Below are 23,943 nucleotides of genomic sequence, written 5' to 3' on the forward strand. Positions count from 1 at the left end.
ACATTTGTGTTAGCTCTGGATTAGTAGTCATTTAATATTATAACACATTATTTTATTATTATTAGTATTATCATTATTCTTGTTAATGTTTGTATTTTATTTCTTAAATAAAGTTAGTCTGTATAACATGTCTGTAGCGATCATTTGTAATGCTATTTTGAAAATAGTGAAAATTAATTGAAAAATGGGAGCAGATCGTAGACAATGATGTACATCGATGATTAAAGAAAATGTAAATATTAATTATTTGCACTTGAAGTTATAAAAAGTAAGATTAAAATTATTACAGTTTTCTTTTTTTGAAGAAGTGGGGTATCTAGGTTTTTGTTACTAAAGGTTTAAATGCTCTGAAGTTGTTAATGAGTTTTTATTTGTTAGTATTATTGTTTTTTATTAATATTAAGTATTATGCTGTCAGAAATATCTGTTCAAATATGCGACGGAGATACTTACATAATTGTTTTGCTTATGGATTATAGATAATTAAATCAATTTGTATATGTTAATGAAAATATTCGTGTAATTAAAATAACCCGATGAAAGTTTTAAATTTTCATAAATTACATTGAATAATAAATTATAATTATAATATAATAAAATAATATACAACATTAATATTAATGGTATGCGATACTAATACACGAGAAAAGTAATTCTGCAAACAGCTTCTATATTTACATGTATACCTGAATACACGTTTTTGACAGAGTAAGTAATATTATTAATAATATATTTTCAACTAGAAAAAGTTACATAACAACGATTAAGTAATATCCTTTTGAAAACCAACGAAATTGTCATTATTTGTGGACTAATTTGTATATTTCTAATAATATACTTACTAACACGTCTTCTAAACAAATAGGTACCTATAAAAATCCCATAAATCAGCAAAATTTATTTAACGAAGTTCCAACTAAAAGATCAAGATTTATCATAGTTTCTGTTATTTTAATTTATTTGCTTCTTACAAACTTTAACAAAATTTAGTTCACTGGGTATATTATTAAAGAAATTAGTTGTTACGATAATATTAAAGATGTCCAATAAAGTAGCTATTTATTGTATGCAAAAAATACATTTAGAAATTAGGAATTCTTCGTGTTAATATTTTTCACATTTTTATCTCCAGCATGCCAGACACTTTTAAACAATTTTATCGATCATTCTTCTACCATCTTGTACAATGTCTTGCAATTATTTATCGCTGTTCACAAGTGATTTTGTTACACAGATGTAACGCTCTTTCTACGAATGTCTGCTACTTCAAAAAACACACACAAGAAATTCTTCTACCTTTCGCTGAATCTCACAATTCACAGGTCAATTTTCACGTATTCACACTCTTTCAAAGCTGACTCTAGACTGACTTTTCAACGAGACGCGTAGCCTCGGTCGTTCTTCAAAAGCACGTACACACTTCCCTCTCTCGCTAAATAGATCCTCGCTGTACTAAGAATGCTCTTTAAAAAGGTGTTGCTATAGAACGGTAGGCAGAAGTCTCTTCTCTTAAAGTTACGCATTACAGTATCAAGTTAAAGCATTCACGGGATTCGCGCCTGGAAATTTTTTTAGATGTCTGCATTTAATGTTTAAATAACGGTTGACAATAAAAAGGAAACTTGCGTTGCGTTCATAATTATGTGTACAAAAGACACTGTTCTTTGAGAGTTTAACAATTTCATTATAAAGTAGTATAGTTTTATTTGAAAAATATTTTAATTCCATTACAAAGTGGTAGAGTTTTATTGACAAATATTTTAATTCTTTTATAAAATGGTATAGTTATGTTACCAAATATTTTAACTCCATTACAAAGTGGTATAATTTTATTGGAAAATATTTTAAACGGTTACAGCTGCAGTTGAAAATGCAAATTCACAAATAATTGATTTTGATATAAAAAAGTTATTTTAGAGTTATTCCAAGTAAGTGGGATACACGACCGAAACTTGAATCCATTTTTCACCAAATTTTAATGTTTCGCAAAATTAACTCAAGAACTGCTTGCAAAAAACTGACATTTTAAACATTCTTAAACCATCAACTTCCATACAAATATTAGTTGATTTCTATAAATTATATTTAGCACTGGCTTGTTCAACTCTTAAACTCATATAAACATTGTTTTTTATGAACATACTATAGCAAACAAGTAGTTACTAAGTTCCCAAATCTATAGTAACTACACAACAATTTATTTAAGATATTTTAAAGTACTATAAATACGTAAACAGTTAGTATTCCTCATTGCGACGAATGAATCTGAATATAAGTAAATAACTACATTAAATACTACATACACGAAATAATCGTATTTTCATATAATAACTTGAGAAACGATACTTAAGATTTCAAATGCCAATAATTTACTTGAAGTTGATCAAATTAGGCAGAAAGAATGGCAACAATAGTCGTTACTCGTAAAAATACTTGAACGGATAATTAATAATTTTTCTTCTTACGAAAGTTCAATTGCCTGGTCATCCGACAGAATTGATTATCCGTGGCCCCAATTAGTTCGAATAATCGAGATTCCGGTGCATCACGTTGAAAGAAACGACTCGAGTTTTTCGATTGCTCTGTACACAGTCCGCAGATTATCAGTCCTCCTCGAGCATTATCTTCTTGCCCAGGAGTCGGCAGTTAGCCCAATATTAGCAACCAAATTGCCAATATAGGTTTCCCGACGGGGTCTAGATATTGAATTCGTGTTGGGCATGATAACGACTGCGAGTAGTTTCGTAGCTTTGATAGTAGACTTAATGCGGAAGTTACACGAGGCTGAATCCGTAAAAGCATTAGATTTGCTTCCGAAATTAATTTCCAAGGAACGTTGTTGAATTACGCCCGGCAGAATGAATCGTATTTCTAGAGTAATTTCTCAGCCGAAAGGAATCCGCGTTTCTTATTTTACGTAAGCCCCGGCTCGCCTTCGGAAACTCGAAATGTAAGATTGCAGGCGGCGTTATTACCATGGTAAATTTTTATTGGCTTTTCCTTCAAATTTGGAAACATTAAAATTCGAGAATATTCATATTCGGGAATAGTAAAGTCCGAGAATATTTAAATTGAAAAATATTAAAATTCGAGAATATTTTAATTGGAAAATATTTACATGTGAAAATATTAAAACCTAAAAGTATAAATATTGGAAACTATTAAGGTTTGAGAATAGTAAAATTCGAAACTATTCGTAGTCACATGTATTCAATATGAGATCTCACTTGCATTTACTTTAATGGAACGACGACGAAAATTGTCTTGTAGATCACTTTTTAAACATGGTATCAGGATCACTGGCATTGTTTTAAATAGAATTATACAAATTTCTGCATGTTCTTATACAAAGTAAAACATTGAATTTAATCAATATCGAAACTTTATAACATAACTTTGTCTTGTCATAACGAAAGGCATAATTATGACGCTTGCAGCTAATCACTTACAAAGCAAAGTCACGTCTATACATACGTTACTGGCTGATAACCGGTAGTTAACGCAATTAAATTAATATTAAGTTAAATTAATTTAAAACTCTCAACTAATGATGAAATTGATTTACTTTCAGTAACGTTCCTTTAAACGTCAATCTCATAGAACCAGTTTCACAGTTTCACAGTTTAACAGTTCTAAAGACTGTCACGAACTTTTAACATTTTCTTATGGAAAATTCTATGTACATTATAACAGGTACACATCTTATATTCATTATATACGCTTTGTTAACCCTTAGTCATATCAAATTTATGTGCAAACGAAGTTTATGACTTGTTTTTAAATTTTAGATAAATTTAATACAATAATAGACCTTTATCTTACATAAATTCTTTTAATAACAAATATTTTAATTTTTTAACTTTTATTTATGATTTATCATTTTATATCTTAATTATTTTCATTTTACACAATTATAACGGTGGAATTGTTCTGTCCAGCATAGTTCAGGTATATTAGCAAAGGATTAATATATAATATATTTATAATAATAAAAATGTTATTTTTCTTCTTACTCATGTAGGGACGATGGTTTTCTTTGTGTATGAGTGGATGATCAAGTGTACATGTGTATCGTCCTTATGAGATATTTGGAGGATTCTAAAAACATAATAACGAGTTATTAACCCTTTACACTCGAAAATTTTCCACTAGAAATATTCAACATTTTCCGATAAGATATAGGCGATGTTCTTTGAAAGTAACCAATAAGAAATCTTACATAAATCAAGAAACAAAGCCATTTTATTTCAATATTTCACACATCCATGGATTATACCAAGCTTAATATTATATATGAACTTATAATTTCACTATATCAAATCAAGTGGTGACCGAAAGTCATTGCCCGAGTGCAAAGGATCAAAATCAATATTTCAAAAAAGCAATAATTTTAGAATGTTCCAAACAAAGTTGCAGTATATAATATGTATGTAACACGTGGAAACGATAGAATGTTCTGGAAAGTGCACGAATGAGATGAATGTATTCGAATGTAAGTACGAACGAGATAAACGAGTCTGAATCTATTAATAGAGAGCATAAATAGACTTTGATTGCATTGTACATTGAGTCGTGAAATTGTGAGACTACAATTTAATTAACTATTCATTCCTAAAGTTCTTATAACCTCTAAATAACTATTATCAAATAAAATCGCACACTTATTTGTATGGTTTCAAGTCAATTTAGACACAAAAATACCATGAAATTTGTTTATTTCTCCAGTAAACTATTATCGACAAGTCTTTTCAAGTGTAACAATGAAACTTTGAAGGGGTGAAACCACCTAAATTTTTCTTTCCCATGGATTATCTTGAGAACGGTAAGAGGTAGCGAAATAAAGTTTTACCAAAAAATACATTATCCTTCCACGTCTACAAAATTGCAAATTAAAATTTAAGATAAAAAATTTTCATTTATTTCAAGTGGCAGTTTCATCCCATTAAAGTGAAATTCAGCGTGAAAAAGGATTACAATGCATTAGATTTGACTGATTCTACTTACACACAAAAATTCCATAACTTTTTTAATTTCCGGGTTCGATAACTTCGCTCGTGAGTCATAGGGCAAAGGGTGGAACGTTCTCTCTGCGAAACACAGCAGTAACAGTGGATTTGAGGAAGATGAAATAAATGACTTAAGTTCCGGAAGTTTCTTGGCTTACGTGGGACTGCTCGATCTTCCGTTCTGTCGCGGGAACTAGTGAAACGCATACTTTCCCCCGATTACTCAAACAGGATCAAACAATGTACTTAACAGGGTGAAAGTGACATCGGGCGGACAATTGAGTTTGATTCGATTACAGCCGGGGTATCTGATCTTTGCGAGCGGCGCAAGTGCGCATCTTAATACAATAATACGTACTGGTTAATTTCCTATCGGAGGTAGCCTCTTCGTCGTCTTCGATATGTGACATACTGCGCAGTGCTAATGCAGGGAGCAACTCAATAGGCATCTACAAAGCCAATCCTGCCATTATCCTAATATTCCCTTTAGTCTTCTCTCGACTATTTACTATATACCGTCGTATGGTCGTCTGCAGTAGCAGATATTGGTATTACGCATCGTGTCTGCTTTAACCCCTAATGGTCCACAGTTTTTTGGTAATACTCGTCTTCTGTGTAAAACAACGGAATATTGGTTAATAATAGGAGCTTTAATATAATGAAATGGGAAATATATTTGAAACTACAAGCATAATACATAAAAACGAAAATAACGTTTTGTACAATTTATGTGTAGCAAAGGCTTTTGAATTAAGGCTTAAATAATGATTGAACTGTGATTGAGATTAGATTGTTCTAATATGAACAAAGTTTCAGTACTTTGGAATGTTTAATTGGTGGGAATATGTGATGTAGATTTTTGACGCTTAGGAAACCTGTGCTTAGTGTATATGTTCTACGACTGAAGTTTGTTTGAAAAGGTGTAGGCGCATAAAATTATGATGCACGCTACGTAAATATTGTGTATGTATTTCAGAATCATTTAATTATAAAATTAATGATAGTTTTCGAAAAATATGGGACGGTGAAAAATACTACAATACTTTCGCCGAATCTTCCATTTCTGCTGAATTTTTATTATCTTTGTTTTTTAACCATTTAAGAGTAATAATGTTAAAAGCAAAATGGTTATTTTGGTAGAAATACAAGCGTATGATAATTTTATGTTTTCACTAAATTATAAAATGAAAATGAAATTTTGTTTATACAATAATGTTACCAGTAGTCGAAACTATTTTCGAACGTAAATAAGTGAATATCCTCCGCCTGTTTGTTTAAAGAACATAAGAGGGTCCCTTTGGTGAGCCTTTTAGCCCACCGTGTTAACTTTGAAGACAATGAACGCACACAAGTGCATGACGCTCATTATACAGAGTGATTCTAGCAACGGGGCGGGTGTACAGTTGTGTCCCGAGCGAAGCTAGGAAAAATTCATACAGGCAAATTTTGCATGATTCAACAACCCTTATCGCCCTATGACACGATTCTCCTCGCAGGTGCATCAGTACAGTGGAAAAGCGCAGTTATAACTTTTTTTTAAACGCCAGTGTACCATATATTCGCCAGAAGTTTATTTCTTGAATTGGTCTGTGTTTAAACATTGCGAGACAAAGTTATTGAAAACTTCATATTACAATTTATAGTCTAAACAGTTAGAAATTGCAGAAATTAAATGTAACTGCTTTGAATTTGATTAAATTTTGTATTTTACACATTTTTTAATGTTTGTTTATGCTATAAATACCTAGTGTTATATTCTAATTTGCAGTATTAACTAATAAATTTGATAGATTACTCCTTCGGCTTTGAGTAGTAAATAAAAGACATATTTCAGTTTCAGTTTTAATAGTTTTACTATTTCATTAGTAGTGAAATAATAGAATTCTCTAAAATGTAATCCATGACACGTACGAATCCCATAAAATATTACTTTATAACACCAAACTTATACAACAATTACTTCATTATATCAATAAATACATTTAATCACATCAATTACAGACCAACTACTTTCTAACATTACAAGCATAAAAATTCAAAAATTATTAAATTAGAAACAAAAAAAAATTTATTAACCATCACAGTTGCATATATAATGTTCTTTCAAATAACTCGAAACAATTATTCAACTACCTCAGCCCTTGTTCAATTACCTCACTAGATCTATGAATACATTTAGTCGCATCAATTACACACAAATTACTTTCTAACATTACAACCATAAAAATTGATTTAGCGATTTATTCACCATCTCAGTTGCATATACAATATTCCTCTATATAATTCAGAAAAATTATTCCAGATTCGAGCAACCCTTATTCGTATCCACATGGTTGTCCGACGATTTTAGCCGATTTAGCTTAAATTTCGTTTCAGAGAAGCCACCGAAACGCGGCGCGATGAAGACTCAAGCAACCCAAACGGAAATGCCGGATGTGTTTCGAGGACGAGTTCCTGTCCGGCTCAGCCCCAGGACGATACACCGCGTGAAAATGGTCTCGCAGGGGGCGCAGACCAACGGTCTGTTCAACGGAAGAAAATTAACGAAAAGTTATTCGGAGGCCGGACAACTGGGCACGCCGTTGGGCGGTGGTCAAGCCGGGACAACCGGAAAAGAGGAAACCGAACACGAACCTCTTCACAGAACGCAGAGCGAAGAACCGCCCAGGTCTCCGTTCCTCGTCGACACACCACCACCTCAAGAACCTAGTGTCACCGGCCCGATGGAAGAGATATTAACTAACGGGATTGCGCCGGAGCACATAAAGCACATCGTAAGTTTTACATTAAACTTCTATACAATTGATGTCGTGAATTCTGAAACAGAATATTGCGGTATCGCCAGTTTCGCTGACAATACGGTTTTTCATTAACTGGAACTACCGAGATTAACACTGAAACTACCGGATGGTTCAAAGTGACCTATTCTTGATGTCTTCTTTTTGTAATCATTGAAAAGATACAAGTGTTTCGTTGAGAAATGATTAAAGAAATTGATTTAACACCACGCAATCTGAATTGACAATTAATTAAAGTAGATGCACTCTTAGGGTTTCTATAGAAAAATTTCAAAAAAGTTTTTAGGTATCTGTAATTACGGAATAGGAAAATTAGAACCTGTTATTTTGACGGATGTGTTTGTTCTAGTGTTAATGTGGACAATTTGTTCTTTTTACAGTCACGCTTGATTTTTCATTGTTACGAGTTCTGTAGAAATCTGGGAATATATTGATACGCTTATTGCTGTCCCTAATTTAATATATAAATTACACTTTTGCCAAATCTTCATATCATTTTGCAATGAAAATTTAAAATAGTAGCGAAGTAGCGAAGAAATAAGATTTTTGACAGGTTAACGTCATTTGTATTAGTTATTAATGTAACTGTTTTCAGCATCCTCCGACCTATTTATTAATAACATTAACAACCTACACGTAATGAAAATGTATGTGTAGCTAATGCTTGTAGCAAGAATCACCGAATGAATGAATATGAAAAAATTGATTTTATCGAAATGTTGATTGGTTAATTTGTGCTGTTTTGGAATTCATGGCTAAAATTGTGTAATTGTAGTACTAACAATTTAACGAAACTCACGCCTTCAAAAAAATATTTGATACATATTGTTTTTTTATCGACCATCATCTATATCGAACAGGTGAAAGCATCCATATATGAGAGTTAATGATATATTTTTTTAAATGTCTCTGAAACTGGGGACTGTAAGAAAGAAATTTTCTTTTCAATCATTCTTCTATAAATGAAGAATTTATTTGATCAATAAAATTAGCCTCAAACGAACTCTCGCGTCGTCAAATTCTTATACGAAGAGATTCGTTGAAACATACACAAGCATTCGATGGAAATCGGTTGTGGATGAACCTTGTTGTTTGTAAAACAAGGCAGTCACTCGTCGGTTGCCAAGTAGTTTCAAACGTTAGCAAACACTCGCTCGAAAAGTTAGTTTCGTACGATACGTCTCGCAATAATCGAGTGTCCAGTCGTCAAATATTCGCAAATAGTTTCAAACAGTCGATAACTGAATCAAACTTATTCGCAAACGATCTCATACTCACAATCACTCACGACTAAGTGTAAATACACACGTACAACAATGCCCTACTTATTCGAGTAATTGTTCAATACTAAATTGATATTTAATATTAATAACTAAGAAACAACAGTTTAATACTAAATTGATAATTAAAATTAATAATTAAGACAGAACACGAATCTTTCGATTAATTAAATAATTATATGCAATAATCATTCCCTGATAACGTGCAAAAAACTGTTAATATAAGTCATTCATTAATTTATAATAGCATATGCTATAATAATGTTGAAGTTATAAGATAGTTATTATAAAAACGTAAATTCATTTTCTTCGTAAAGAGTTTCAACGAGTTGAAAGTAACATTAAAATTCTATTAAATTGATTAGATTGCTTCATTGTGTTTTGTACATTTACATTTTGAAGGATACATACACAATCGTACTCTGACTGCGGTAAATGTAAAAACATATCTTCCAATATCTGTCTTTTCCGCCAACAGGGAACGTATTTTTGGTAAGATGGTTTATGGAGCTTGCCAGTGGTTATTTCACTGTTTACATAATCTCTTAAATCATCTCTGAGTTCCGGGAGGGATTTCATCGTACGTGAATTTCAAATAAATCTCAAAGTGAAAGGGGAAAAGCGGATTTAGTGGATCTTGGGAAAGGAGGAATATTTAAAAAATTCAATGCACCTCTTACTTATTTGTAAAGTTTCAGTATTAAAAAGGATTTCTCTGGGATCCTTTGTAAATACATATATGAACATTAATTACATGTTCTTGATATTTTAATCATGTTTGAGGTACCCATTGTATTTTGTAACGTATTCTGAATTAACAGATCTCATTAACTATTTCAAATATTTCTTGACCGATTCAAGACATCACTTTATTCAGAATTTATTTTCAAGAAATTTATAAGTCGAGTAGCAGTGTATTGTCTATATAAACTTCGTGAAAGGGAAGAAGTTTTTAGAATTCATGAATACGAAATAAAACTCGATGTTTGCATGTATTTCTTACATTTTTATGTACATGCAAAGTACATTCTGCTTTTTTATATTTTTTCAAGTCCACAATACATCTTTCCAATTCGTGGTAAAAACAATTGAGCTGCTTTTACCTTCGTACATGACGAACATTATGGTTCATTATAATCTTCATTTAATTTAAAACATTTATTAACGTTAGTCTCAATATATCTACACGAAATAATTTAAAAAATGTAATTATTTGAATTTAATTTATTACAATTTTAATGATAGTAAAAAAATTGAAGGATGATATTAAAACACGTGGTCATTAAAATGTACATCTTATTAAAGACACTTGAAAAATGTAATGCAAAAATTTAAAAACACGCTGGAATAATCAGTAAATATTTTATTTTTATGAAGTTGTGTAATTAAGAATAACAGAATAAATTTCAATACTATTTCATCATTAGAGTTTCGAATATGTTTATTACTTTATATTCAGTTAATGTACTAAATTACAATTAATTTCATAATGGGTAACTTAGGTTTCAGAGAATAAATACATATGTATATTAACAACATTGTTAATTTAGAGATTGATTGCTGTACCGAGGCTTCATAGCAATGTGCTATATTATTCCAAATTTTATCGTCGGTTACTTCAGCAGTTAATTCCGCTATAAATGCAATTGATTTTACCACCGACCATGACTCAGTTAACAGATTAAATGTTCGGAACGTGTCAGAACAGGATCCCCAGCTTCCGTAAAACAAGTGTGGTACGTGGCTGCTCTACAGAATGAACTCTTAAATTTCATCACCTTAATTACCTCTGTTGACCATAAATTACTCCAAATGGCTTCTCTCTATACAATATTTTAAATGATCCTTTGACCTCTATCATACTTTACAGTTTTTATAATACATTTTACTGTCTAGAATGATTTCATACAGCTTCTATCTTCGAATGACATTTTCTAGATATAATTAAAATCTCATGTAGAACATTTGAAAAATTCATTTTAACTGAATGGAAGATTTTCTAGAACTTCAGACTTCAATAAGATAAAAAATCTTCTAATTCATCTAAAAAACAAAAACTTTCTTTTATTCTCTACAATGTAATGAATTTCAATTAATTTTAATTAAAGATAAAATTGCTCTGATAAAGACTTCTATACAATCGTATTACGTATAATAAACGTATAAATACACATATACATATGTTAACGACACAGCTAATTAATTTCTAATTTAATACAAACATTTCACATAATCACCAATCATCAATGCCTTCATTACGTTAACTTGGAAATAAAAATAATATTGAATTTAATATTTCCTTATATCTCAATATACTGGCTTCATTTATTTGTACTTTACATAAATTCAAAAGTACCCACAATATATCTATATAATCACATTACATACAACAGATATATATATGTAAACGACACAGTTAACGACATTTCCATTTTAATATAAATATTTCAGAAATTTTATAAGCATCTCGTAAAAAATTCAATATAAATAATTAAAGGAACGTCGTCTCGTGTCATTGAAATTCGCTCTGTGCATTAACCGGCGGTTGAAATCACGTAAATTATTGCTGCATCCGGTTTATTTAAGGGAAATCACATTGATTTCACTTCTTGAAGTGGAGAGTCGTTCGGAACAGTGGCTCCCTGCTCCGGAATTACTGTACTTGATACCCTGCTCTCGATTCAGGGGAGGATATTACAGATTTCAATTTTGCCGCTGGTTACGTATCAATCTAAAATCTCTGAACTTATTAGATTCGAGTATTCGGTTATACAGTTCCCGTCGTCTCCGTCGAATGCGATTTCACGTTTGAAATCTCAATGTTCTGCCGTGGCGGGGCCGTATCGATTAGGTGTTCGACGATTAAGCTTTTCGGTTGGACTCCCACGCATCTGACGTTCGTCAAGTATAGCGACTAATGAATTCCATTTGAGCTAATGGAGGGATTCGCCGAAAACGTTCGATCATATTAATGCCCTCGAAACGAATATACTGGATAAATTACTTCGAAACGAAAAGGTGAAGTCGTTACTTTGGATTTTTTTGTTCGATCAGATTCTGCGTTGCGTTTTGTCTGATTTTATTATGTTTTATTAAGTGCGGCATGCTGATTTAAAATATGAAATCAAGTGGTCGATGAGAGAAGATGATATTAGTTTAACGATGTAATAAGATTTATACGGTTAATTGTGCGAATTACTTAAAATGGTTATAAATGATATCTAAATTTAGAGATGAAAAGATTATCTGAAGAAATATTTAGAAATATTAATGGGTTTGAGCAACTACAAAAAAATATATTAGTTTATAACGATATAATCAAGTTTGTAGAGTTATTTATGCGAATGACTACAATTTCTACAGTGAAAATGGTATCTAAATTTAGAGACAAGAAAATTATCTCATAAAATATTGTAAAAATTTACACATCTGGATAGCTATAAAAATATATATTAGTTCATAACGGTATAATAAAATTCCACGACTTATTTATCATGAAGGGTGAAAATGGTACCAAAATTTAGAGACAAGAAAAGTATCAGATAAAATATTTTAAAAACTGATGAATATGAGCAGCTATAAATAGATGCACGTAAAATACATTTGCTGGGTGAACGGACGCGTCAATATTTATAGATAAAATGTTACAACGATAATTCTGGTCACGTCTCGAATTTTCCGCACAAAGCAGTAATCCGGCGGATTTCATATTCAGCAAAATCGAAAATAATTTAAAATTCCGATAAAATCGCCCCTCGCGTTTCAATCGGGCGGGTCGCGTCAAATTACATGAAATTAATTAATTCTTGGTTATCTTGTACAACATACAGCAAGCTAGCAACATGCCGTGAACAATCGATCTCACTCTGTTAACAGGAAGCTCAGGCAAGAATCAAATTTCGAAGCCATTTACAGCGGATTGTAATGGTAGCGTAATCGAATTATTGTCTAGTAACAAAATAGAGGTGGCGTAAAGCAGAATCATGTTAGTATGCCATAATTAGAGGACACACGTCGTTGCGGATATTAAAATATTGATCGATGTTTCTCGCTCCATTTACGACTTATCTTGTTTATGAAATAATGAAATATACGGTTTACTTGTGCGTGCCGGCATTTCACACAGCCCGTTACGTTTTAATTACATTAAAATGATTACGCACTATGACCGAGTTTAATTACATTTCATGCTAAACAGTAGCACATTTCAAAGGAATTAAAAATGTTCACCTCGCAACTTCAGGAAAACCCTTGTCTTTTCGGTCGATTTATTTATTTATTTCGTTATTTATTTTCAATCTGAAGTTACAGTTACTAGTTCAACCAAATTGGATATTACAATCGAATTATTTACTTTAATTAATTTATAATCATATTTCAAATTTTATTTAGGGACTTAATCTTTTGTGATCTTAACAGTAGAAATACCACACCCGTCAAAATGGCGGGTCTCAGTTCTCTTATATCGTAATTATTGATACTTCAAGTGTTAAATATCTGAAAGGATTTTAAAAATGAATAGTTTCACTTGAATGCTATTATATAATGAATATATGAAGACCCTGGAAAGAATCTATTGTTAGAATTTTTATAAGGACTACATATTAAATTTATTATATCTTCGGTAGTTCCAGTGTTAAGTTATTCGAATTTTTATTACGGAATTTATATCGAAGTCATTTAATTTAATTGTATTTGGATATCCGATTTTGGTAATTTATAATATTTAAGAAATATAAATCAGGATAATATAAATCAGTAAAATATATTGCAACTAGAATTCTATTGAATATCGAATCTATTTCAATATAGACTTATAGATGAGATTGATGAAAGGTTTACAACAAATGAAATATTAAATAAATGAAAAATTTCTTACTTGCAAACTAATACTGTTTATTTCGAATCAAACTATTTCTTTGGAAACACGTAGCTTTTATCTCGGTCAGCAAAAATGACAATTCCATAGGGTACAACCTAATGCGAAGCTTTTCAAGGATACAACTTTGAATCGAAGTTAGGCGAAGTTGAAAAGAGAGCTTTGGAAGCATTTACAGGTGAACATCGTAACTTTTAAAGAAACAAAATAGAAGAACATTATGCCGAGAAAGTAAAGGATGCACTTCCCTCCTCTGAAGTACTTCGCTGCAGTATGTTTTTAAAAATTAATTTCCTGCTTTTTACGTTTGGACCTTTTTTTATGGAAACAAGAGAGAAGTCTTAAGTAAACACGGAGAAAGATTTTGATACGGAGTTTTTATAATTTCAGAAACATTATACTCAACGAAGAGTAAAAACAAGATGCTGGAATCTCCAGTTGGTTTTTATATAATGAAACATCAACGAAAGATTATAAAAAGAAAACAAATATACTTATACTTTCCTACCGGACGTTATAATTTCCGTTGGAAGTATGTTTCCGATGTTTTATGAATATTCGGTGAATTTATCAATTCAGAAGACACTGATTTGGTAAAATGTAATTAATGTTGTTTTATTGCTTTAATTTTGATTTAACAAAATGGTACTTTCATACAGTTAATATTATTCCTCTATTTTCTTAGCAAAAGGAATAATGATAAAAGTAAGAAAGTTAAGTAAGAAAAAGAAAATCTATCAAGAAAAAGAAGTTCATTCATAAATGTAACAGTTTCACAAAACTCGAAAATAAAGTACAGATCCACGATGTATAAAACTCCGAAGTAAAATCAACGTACGCATCAGGAAATTTGTAAGGAGTGAACATACATTCTTTTTCCCAGCATCCCCCGAAAAAAAGAACGCAGAAAGATTTCACAAAGACCTTTTAGTTCGGGGAAAACAAACCCATAAATTCGGATTCCCAGGGTGCGTGAAGTTCCAAGATGCGTTACTTGCAGCTGCGAGCGCGACATCGGAAGGTCTACCGGCAAAATTCAATGCTAACACCCTTCAGATCTCCGAAAACATACAATGCAGCGTGATATCAAAGACCATTCGGAAAAATGGCACTCTTGCGCCAACTGTAGCTTTGGAAGCCACTTCTTTAGAAAAGGAATGACTTTCGACATTTCTGAAATGCATTTGCATTTGAGAACTTTATCTCTGACGTCTGGTGATTGATGTCTTATTGACCACTATTTGGTTCGATCTACGGATATCGTGTACTTAAGAATAACAGACATCAGTTGTCGGAATACTTGAAATATTTCGTGCGATTTTTTTTCTCGTATAGCTACTTGAAATTAAAATAAAAAAAAAATATATATATATATATGTAGTTATTAATTTTTTAAATATACATGTATATAGATATTAATTTCGTATACATGTAGATATCAATTTCTTAAGAATATATATAAGCATAATTTTTTTTAATGTTTACTCAATCCAAATATTCAACATAGGATTCCAGTTACAAACCGACAATAAGCAAATTAACCACATTTGACATAAAAATTAAACGACTACAGAATTAACTCTTTGCGGCTGAATGTCGACATGTTGCTGAGATCAAACTTTCATGTTTGTAATAATAAATTGCAAACGAATTTACATAATTTCCTTATTCTATATTATTTAGACATTCGATGTATGATTTGGCAGAATCTACAGAATGTTTTGTATACTTTAGAGAATCTTCGTTCGCAAAGGGTTAATAACAAAACATCTACTCCACGATGTGTTAATATTATCTTCCAATTAAAAGCAACCTCTTATAATACTCAAAAATGAGTCAATGTAAAATTGAAACAATTGAAAGCTAAATATAAGAAAAAGGAAAGAATAGAAGAAAATATACTCAGTATCATTCAATTTCCTTCGTTTAGCCTGAAGGTCAACGAAGGTCCATGGACATAGACGACAAGGAAATCCTCATAGACTTTAAGCCTGCGCCCGTGTCACCGGATGCTCGGGCTCTCCTCAACCGAATATCGCTGTCGACGAGGAGGTTCCTGCCGTTGCAGAAAACCTTCTCCGACGGTGAAATTCGCATCGAGAGGCGCGAGCTCGTCGGCGAAGTCGGTGAACCGTCTTATCCTCACACGTGCAGGAGGAACCATCAGGACCCCTGGGGCAGGACCGTCAGAGCACCCGTCCAATTCTCCTCGACGCCAGAGGATCTGTCCTTGCTCAGGGTCACCACGCTCCAAGACGAGCATCCCGAAGAGGCAAGTAGCGTGAATCATTTACCTCGCGAAATGAAGTCGTTAACGGGTCGGCTGCTATGACACCCGAATCCGGATAGAACCTGAAGCTCCCAATAGGCCGCGTCACGTATACAGCATACAGGATGTAATCGGGATAATTTATTTTTAGAATTCCAATTTAATTCTAATATTTTATTAGTTTATTATGAAATAACGTTTTATTTTACTTGTTCATTGAATTTTAATTTATTCCCAGAAATGACATAATCTTTCGAAGTAATATTCATTTGTGCTTTCAACGACTCTTGATTTCAAGATTTCGTCTGGTTAGTTCTGAGTTAATATATAATTTGATCGAAATACAATTATCTTTCAAAGTAATGCTTATGTGTACTTTCGATTAGCTCTATTTTTGAGATTTCGTGGAATAACTGTCGTTTAGCGAAATGAATTACAGTAATTTAATTTGGCTGGGAGTCACTGGTGACCTCCATGACATTTAACCTGTCAACGAACAAGTTTTCTCTGTATAGAACGCTATTCAGAAACTTCGAGTCAAGTTTGCAGTAGTTTCGTTCCTATTTGGTTATCAACACTAAGTTGTTATCATTTGATTCTTCGCGAGGCTTTTGCAGAAAGAATAAATCATAGTTTTGAATTGATATAAGTTAACAAGGTTCAATACCGTCCTTTATCAATCCGTCATAGCCATGTTGTATATCACGGATATGACCATTAAGGGGTTAAGGGAGAAAGCAATTTTTCTATCACCCCTTTGATTTATGTGCTTGTATATATATATATTATAAAAAAATCTTTCTGTGCTTTTATACCTTTATATAAGTTCTATACTGTTATCAGAGAACCAGGACAAAAATTTAAAAAAAATAACATTTGTTTTATAAAATATTTTAATGAAGCAACCAAATTTTATTTTTCATTTTGGTATTAAAATGAGCTTTGATATTAAAAACTATACGAAACTGATGCGATGTTACTGCAAAATTTGTTTCTTACCATTTCTTTTCTTCTCACTATCTTAACTAATATAATATTAGTTATAACTATATATTTTTTATATCACTTGATAAAGCGTAATGGCCTGCATAGACTTGCACAGTTAGAAATAAAAGAAATAACTCACATATTTCCTATTTACTTAATAAATTATACATTTCCACGAACTATTCATAAAGACTACAAAACAGTAATTTATAACGATATGATAAAAAAATTCTTCCAACCAATGAATGATGTTTTAATAATTGTATAACGAAGAAATGCTGGTTAATAACCGGGCAAACATCTGGTTTAAATTTCACGCATCCATTCACATTTTCTTCATTAATAAAATGAAATTCATTGTTCAATAAACAAGTGATATGAAGCAGTAGACGCCTTGCCTGCGTTGCCAGTACGTGCCATTTTGAACATTTAACAGTCGAGTTATTCGTGTCGCGATGCAGTTACGCGTGCAGCTCGGTCAGAGCTAAAGGGTTAATGTTTCTCAATAGAACTGACCACACAACCGTTTTTCACACTGCGTGCCATCGACGTATGTCGGCTACAGGCAATCGATTATTCGTGCGAAGCAAACCGCAAAAAGACAAAAAGATGCAGCGTATTGCTCACTTAGCCCGTGATCTTTTCACATTTATACCGCACGCGATTAAGGGGTAGTACATCGGATAATAAAAGCTTCAATCAAACTTAATGAAAGCTTAATTTTTTCTTTGTACAGCATAGTAACCATAGTAAATCGTTCAAGCGAAAATGTTTTAATTACCTATTTTATTACTTCTTTCATTATTTTCTATTGATTTTTAAAAATATATATAGCATTGATAATTTATATATACTGCTAATAAACTCATGAGATATGAATCATAAAATATTGTTTAACGTAACAACGTATCGCATTTGCGTAAAGATGATATATTAATGTAAAATATCACGCGAAGACACTTGATCAAGTTAAACGATTAATTAGATGAACTGTAACGATCGAAAATTCTATGGTTTATAATGCACGAATAATTTCTTCATTTGCTTTTTTGATACTGATGATTGAAATGCAATGAAATCGTATGATTTTGGAATTAATTCAATGGTTTTTATTTTATTGTAATTTACCTAATGAATTTAGTATTTATTATTTAATAATTAGAGTAATTATTCAGTTGGTAACATTAATATAACTTAGTTATGACATTAGATGTCATATGTCACCCTATCTTCATTTTCTTGTCTCTCCTTGTGCAACGCATATTTTGCGGAAGTAGGTCAAGTTTTTAAATAAAATCTCTATTTCCTATGGATTAATGTTTACCAGCAATTCCCATTTGACATGCACTAATCTGTGGAACACTGCAGACAACGCATTCAGCTCCAGCCCCTCTGGCAGATTTATTGCTCGACCCACTCATTTTAATGCTACAGCCTTGTAAAGTTAATTACTCAGTGACGTATGACGTTTTGTTTTGCTGTAACTTTAATATATTATTAGTATACTCCTTTTGTTATTGCCATCATTTATCACAACTGCTGAGAGATACTATCCGCAGGGTGCAAATGGCACAGTGTACACAATATACGAATATCTACAGACTTCTTTATTTTATATTTCTTCTAATTCTATTTTCTTTTTTGTAATAGCTGAATGGGTGTGTAGAAGAAGAGCTTTTGTTACAAATTTGTCGAAAGTTATTCTCTTTTTTTCTAAAGAAACACAGAATCTCATATGAGAAATTTTTACACTCTTTCGTTTCAATTTTAACTTTGCATATCTTTGCCTTTAGATGTCTTTAAATATTTCTGGACAAAAATATATTGCCTTTTATTACAAAAATGGACCTTCCTCAATCTTCTATTTCTAGAATGTAATAAATCACTTATCAATTATTGAAAGAAACCTATTTTGTTACTCAGGATGTTTCTTTATTTTCAGTTTACTTTCACGAGCATAAGTGAAATAAAATCATTCTAAAGGAAGGAATTACTGAAATAAATTACAATTACGTCGATTTTGTTAATAAGTTCCATTTCATTGTATAAGTACATAATTTAGAACAAGATAATTAAGAGTGCTCTGAACATTTCCAATAATATTAATTATTCGTTGGATTACATATTCCATCCACCAATATGTCGATGAAAATTGTAGGTCATCGAGCTTTAACCCTTTGTACTCGGATGCTTTTCGTTATAAACATTCGACACTTTCTGATGAAACATAGACGACACTATTTGAAACGAACTAATGAGAAAACATACGTAAATTTAGAAACAAAGCTATTTTATATAAATATTTCACATGTTGATGCATTGTACGAAACTTAATATTATATATAACACTTTGTAATTTTCTTATATCAAATGGTGACTGAGAGTCACTTCTCGAGTGCAAAGGGTTAAAATATAATGGCATATTACGGGTTTTCCTATATTTACGTTCCAACGGTAATTTTAAAAACAGCATGGCTACAGTAGACGATTCTTTATAGAGGGATCAATGAATCCACCAGCAATCTTAAGATACAACGACTCCAGTAACTACAGAATCGATGGCACGACGACGATGGCGTGCATCAATTCACGTTGGGACGAGTAATTGGAAAGTTTGATGGATAGAAATCGGAAGATTTCGATGGGAGTGTGTTGGTTGCAACGACCGAACAGTTCGAAGTACTTTTCTAAGAGCAACTGGGACCCAGGAGTGTGCTTTATTTCTGTGTTACGCAAGCAGAGTGTTGCTGACAAATTCGCGCTGATAAATGGCCCCCTAAAGTAGATGTTTTAACGAAATTCATATCGTGAACAGCGTGTAATGACATTCATTAAGCGTAACGCGATAAAAATATTCTACGATAACGCTGTAATGAAATGTATTAACCTTCGGTGCGCCGACGGTCCAGCAATCCCGCAGAGTCCCGTAACTGGTCATGTTTGACCCATATTCGGTGAACTCCCGCATAACGCGTTCCCCTATAACGCGAATTCGTATTACGCTACGAAAAAATCGCGACTGGCGCTCGTGCGACGCGATAAACAGTCCCGTATAACGCGTTACATAAATCTGCCATTTATTTTGAAAGTGGCTGAAGTCTATTTTTCAAAAGCATCGAGTTTCTGGTTGTAATAGTTGCAATTCTGCAATATCATTTTACCTTCTAACGGCGTTTCAAATGAATTTGAGATCATTTTAAAGTAAAGGGCTTAAATATAACGTTTTGAGGTAGTTTTTGACCTTTTTTGAAATGCAATTGGTATACATCTTTCCTGTTTTTTTGTATATGCTGTGTTTTAAACTTAGCCGACTAAACTAGTGCTCAATCTACACATTAGAATAAGAAGGTTATATAAAGTCTGTCAGAAGATATTGTAAAATTTTTTATTATAACTATTTATTAACAATATGAATGTGTTAACACATGGTAAATAGTATGCACTTATTCGAATGAAATAAATCGATCTCCTGTGTCTTGTGGTGTCTTATTATGTGTAGATTAAGCTGTCTAAATTTAGTTACGAAAAATGTAAAAATTTATAATATTTTTATTTAACAGGAAAACCACTGAGCATTTAACATGATTAGTATGTAATCCTCGTAAAAATTGTAATAATAGATTATTTTCTGTTTCTTCGTACATTCATTATAATATTCAAATGAAACTATTTATTTTTAAAATCATTTCGAATAGTCGAATAATCTTTTAAGGATCAATAATCGCGAAACAAGTAAATCAAAACCAGCCATTTTGAGATGATACGGTAGTTCCAGTGTTAACAATACATTCGTCTGATAATGCGTGTCTCAACAAATGTGAAAAATCGCGTTACTTTTTCCGTCAGCACGTTCGCGCTGGCGCTGCAGTCCATATTTCCCTGTATCGGGCGGTTTTATTAATTCAATGAATTTCTTTTTGAACCATCGATGCTACGCGTCGTCCGACGTGACAACCTTGTTTGCACCACCGTTGGTACACGCCGACGTTAACTTGGTAAAACCAGGTAACGCTTACCTGATGGAATTTTCGAAAACTATCGAACGTTAATATCGTTACACAGGTTTGCAATCGAGCGGGCAAAGAACGAAAATATATCGAGAACCATAAAAAAATGTTACAATGCTTCAGTTGTTTCACTGAATAACTAATTGGACCTTAAATCTATTCGAATAGATCGGCTTAAAGAAAATATAAATATAAACCAAAAGGTTACAGTTATACACCCAGGAAAAATCCAAAGTTTTCATTTAATAATTACTAACCCTTTGAGTGCTGTGGGCGGATATATGCGCCAAATGCAGTTAACACGTTCCGTGCCATGCGGTTGCCTGGTGAGGTAAACGTTTAACCACGTGTTTATTAAAATAATTACTTTAACGAGGAAAAGGTGTAGGGATTAAGATGCGTTAGGCAACAGATCAATGAAATTAATTTTTAAGTAATTATTTTAATGTCCTTCTACAATGTCTTTGTGCTATTGTAAAAGTTGTAGAACATAAGTTAAGAGCAGCAATTTAATCGTCCTGAGCGTATCCAAAAATCGGTCCGGCATGGAACGTGTGAACTGGTTAAAACGCCTTCAGGCGTCAACAGTAGCTAAGGGGTTAAAATGAAACCGCAAGGATCTTAAGTGTCACCACGGCGTTATTCTTTTCGATATCTTTGCAGGAGTTCCACGAGAATCTCATCCGGAGGGGACTGTTCCGCAAGAGGAGCGTATCGCTCGAGGATGGCGTGCAAGGTTTAACATCGGACGACTTCATGCTACCGAGATCGCTACCCACGTCGCCAACGTCGCCGACTGCAGTATCAAGTACGAAACGCAATTTACAACGCGACGGCGTGCGTTATTTTTCCAGCTAGTAAAATTTTCAGAAAGTTCCGCGGCGAGGCGTGGTGGAGGCTCGCAAGTTTGCGGCGACGCGACGCGCTCGTTTTACACCGGCACTTTTTATGAACGTAACGCGGCAATTTCAACGGGAGCACGTCGGGAAAAAAACGACGCTGATTTATCTTCGGTCCCGTTCCTCTTACCGCGTGCTTAATGCAACCGTTTTTTATTGTTTAAGCATCGTCTGTTTTGTTGCTGTCTGCGTTTCGTGCCTCAGATGTAACGACGTCGTATTAACCATAGCTTCTTCTTTTTCTTTTTTTTGAAGAAAACGAGACAACGAATTTAATTTTTATTTGCATATTATTTAAAGTCTGAACGTTGATTTCGATGTGATGCTGTTCTTAAGATCTCGCGATTAGAAATTATTGTTCTGAAAGGATTTAAGTTTCTTTTTTATTTAGTTTATGATTCTACAGTTTAGGAAATTCTTGGGTTTTATTTGAATTTATAGTTGTCGTTGCAATATTATTTATCAAAACGAACTATTTATCAAAAATGTTGAATTCTTGGGAAATATTGTAAGACAAAGCTTCTTGTTCGATTTTGAAAATATCGTTTAAAAATTATTTTTTAGTTTTCGTGCTTCCATTGAGTTATTGCGAAAAAATGTATTTTGTATTATCTATTCGAGAAAATATTTTGTATAACGGGCTTCGTTTTTGTTTTCAAAGAAAAATCGTATTTATGTTTACCTTTAGGTTTATTTATATTACTATTATCCTTTATCTTCAGTTTAATTATCACGAAGTAAATGAAAATGAAATGAAAATCCCTTTTCTTGGAGATAATAGTATATTATTTCTACATAAGATAATGTAATTATTATTCATTCATTACCTCTTTCGTTGGAATCCCATAACGCTAAGTAAATACTAATAAGTATACTGCGAATCTTCATAGAAATTCACGTTTTTAAAGAAACATTAGAAAAAAATTATATCATATAAAATTCCATTTTCTTTGTGTGAAATACTATTTCATACTTCCATTTTGTTATTTTTAAAAAATTTGTGTAGCGTTAATATCAAAATTAGAGAGCAGGCAAACCAAACGTTCGTAATTTTCGTATACAAATATTAGTTTACTGAAATTTCGATCGACTTGTATTTTAGTTTATACACTCCTCTATTAATTAACTTAATAACTTTTCATAAAATCATCTCCATTTTTCCAACATATAATTGAAAACGAAAGAAAATAAAGTAGGTGATTTTAACACATTTATTATTATTAATTCCAATATTAAATGTAAACATTTTCCACGGTCTGCTAATGATATAATAATAACGTACAACATTTCAGACACACTGGAATCCAATCACATATCAATTTCTCCAAATTGTCCACAGTCTGTAACATTATAATAAAAACATACAACATTTCACAGGAACTGCATGTCAATCTCATATCAGTGTCTTATGCTGTTCCAGCGCCAAGAAGGATTTTACAGAGTCCTGGAGAATACACGTCACCGTTGAAGTTGTTACGACAAACAGGAGCACTTTGCCCGATAGTTTTCAGTCCTGGATCCGGAATTTCCGGTATGATCACATCCCCGTTCGCGTCAAGTGATTCGCTAACGAACGACATCACGAGGGACCACAGCGATGGAATTTGGAACGAGTCTCAGGCGACGGTTCTCCAGGCTGATTCGTTAGCCCTTCTGACGCCGTCTTCGAGGAGGAGACATCTCCTGCTACTGCAGCACCAGCAACGGTCCTCGATGGACACCGAGGCGCTCGATGTTGAGGAAACAATGGAATCACGTTCATCGAGTCCGAGGATACGTATCGGGACAACGATGCCCATCCAGCCGTTAACGCCAAGG

At 32.6% G+C, this 23,943-nt stretch overlaps 1 protein-coding gene across 6 annotated transcripts in view; it reads left to right on the forward strand.

Annotated features, from left to right (window-relative positions):
• Nucleotides 1–23,943, forward strand: part of LOC116428500 (uncharacterized) — a 120,276-nt gene that overhangs the window by 28,655 nt on the left and 67,678 nt on the right. For 4 of the 6 annotated variants that reach the window (XM_031980177.2, XM_031980179.2, XM_031980181.2 and 1 more), the window contains exons 4-7: nt 7,383–7,780; nt 15,894–16,235; nt 21,890–22,034; nt 23,528–23,942. In XM_031980177.2, the coding sequence (XP_031836037.2) occupies nt 7,383–7,780; nt 15,894–16,235; nt 21,890–22,034; nt 23,528–23,942 (1,300 nt within the window). The remainder of the gene's footprint in view (nt 1–7,382; nt 7,781–15,893; nt 16,236–21,889; nt 22,035–23,527; nt 23,943) is intronic. The other 2 variants (XM_031980178.2, XM_031980180.2) reach the window with 1 other exon arrangement.

The sequence above is a fragment of the Nomia melanderi genome, chromosome 1, assembly GCF_051020985.1.
Source record: "Nomia melanderi isolate GNS246 chromosome 1, iyNomMela1, whole genome shotgun sequence".
Taxonomy (NCBI): Eukaryota; Metazoa; Arthropoda; class Insecta; order Hymenoptera; family Halictidae; genus Nomia; species Nomia melanderi.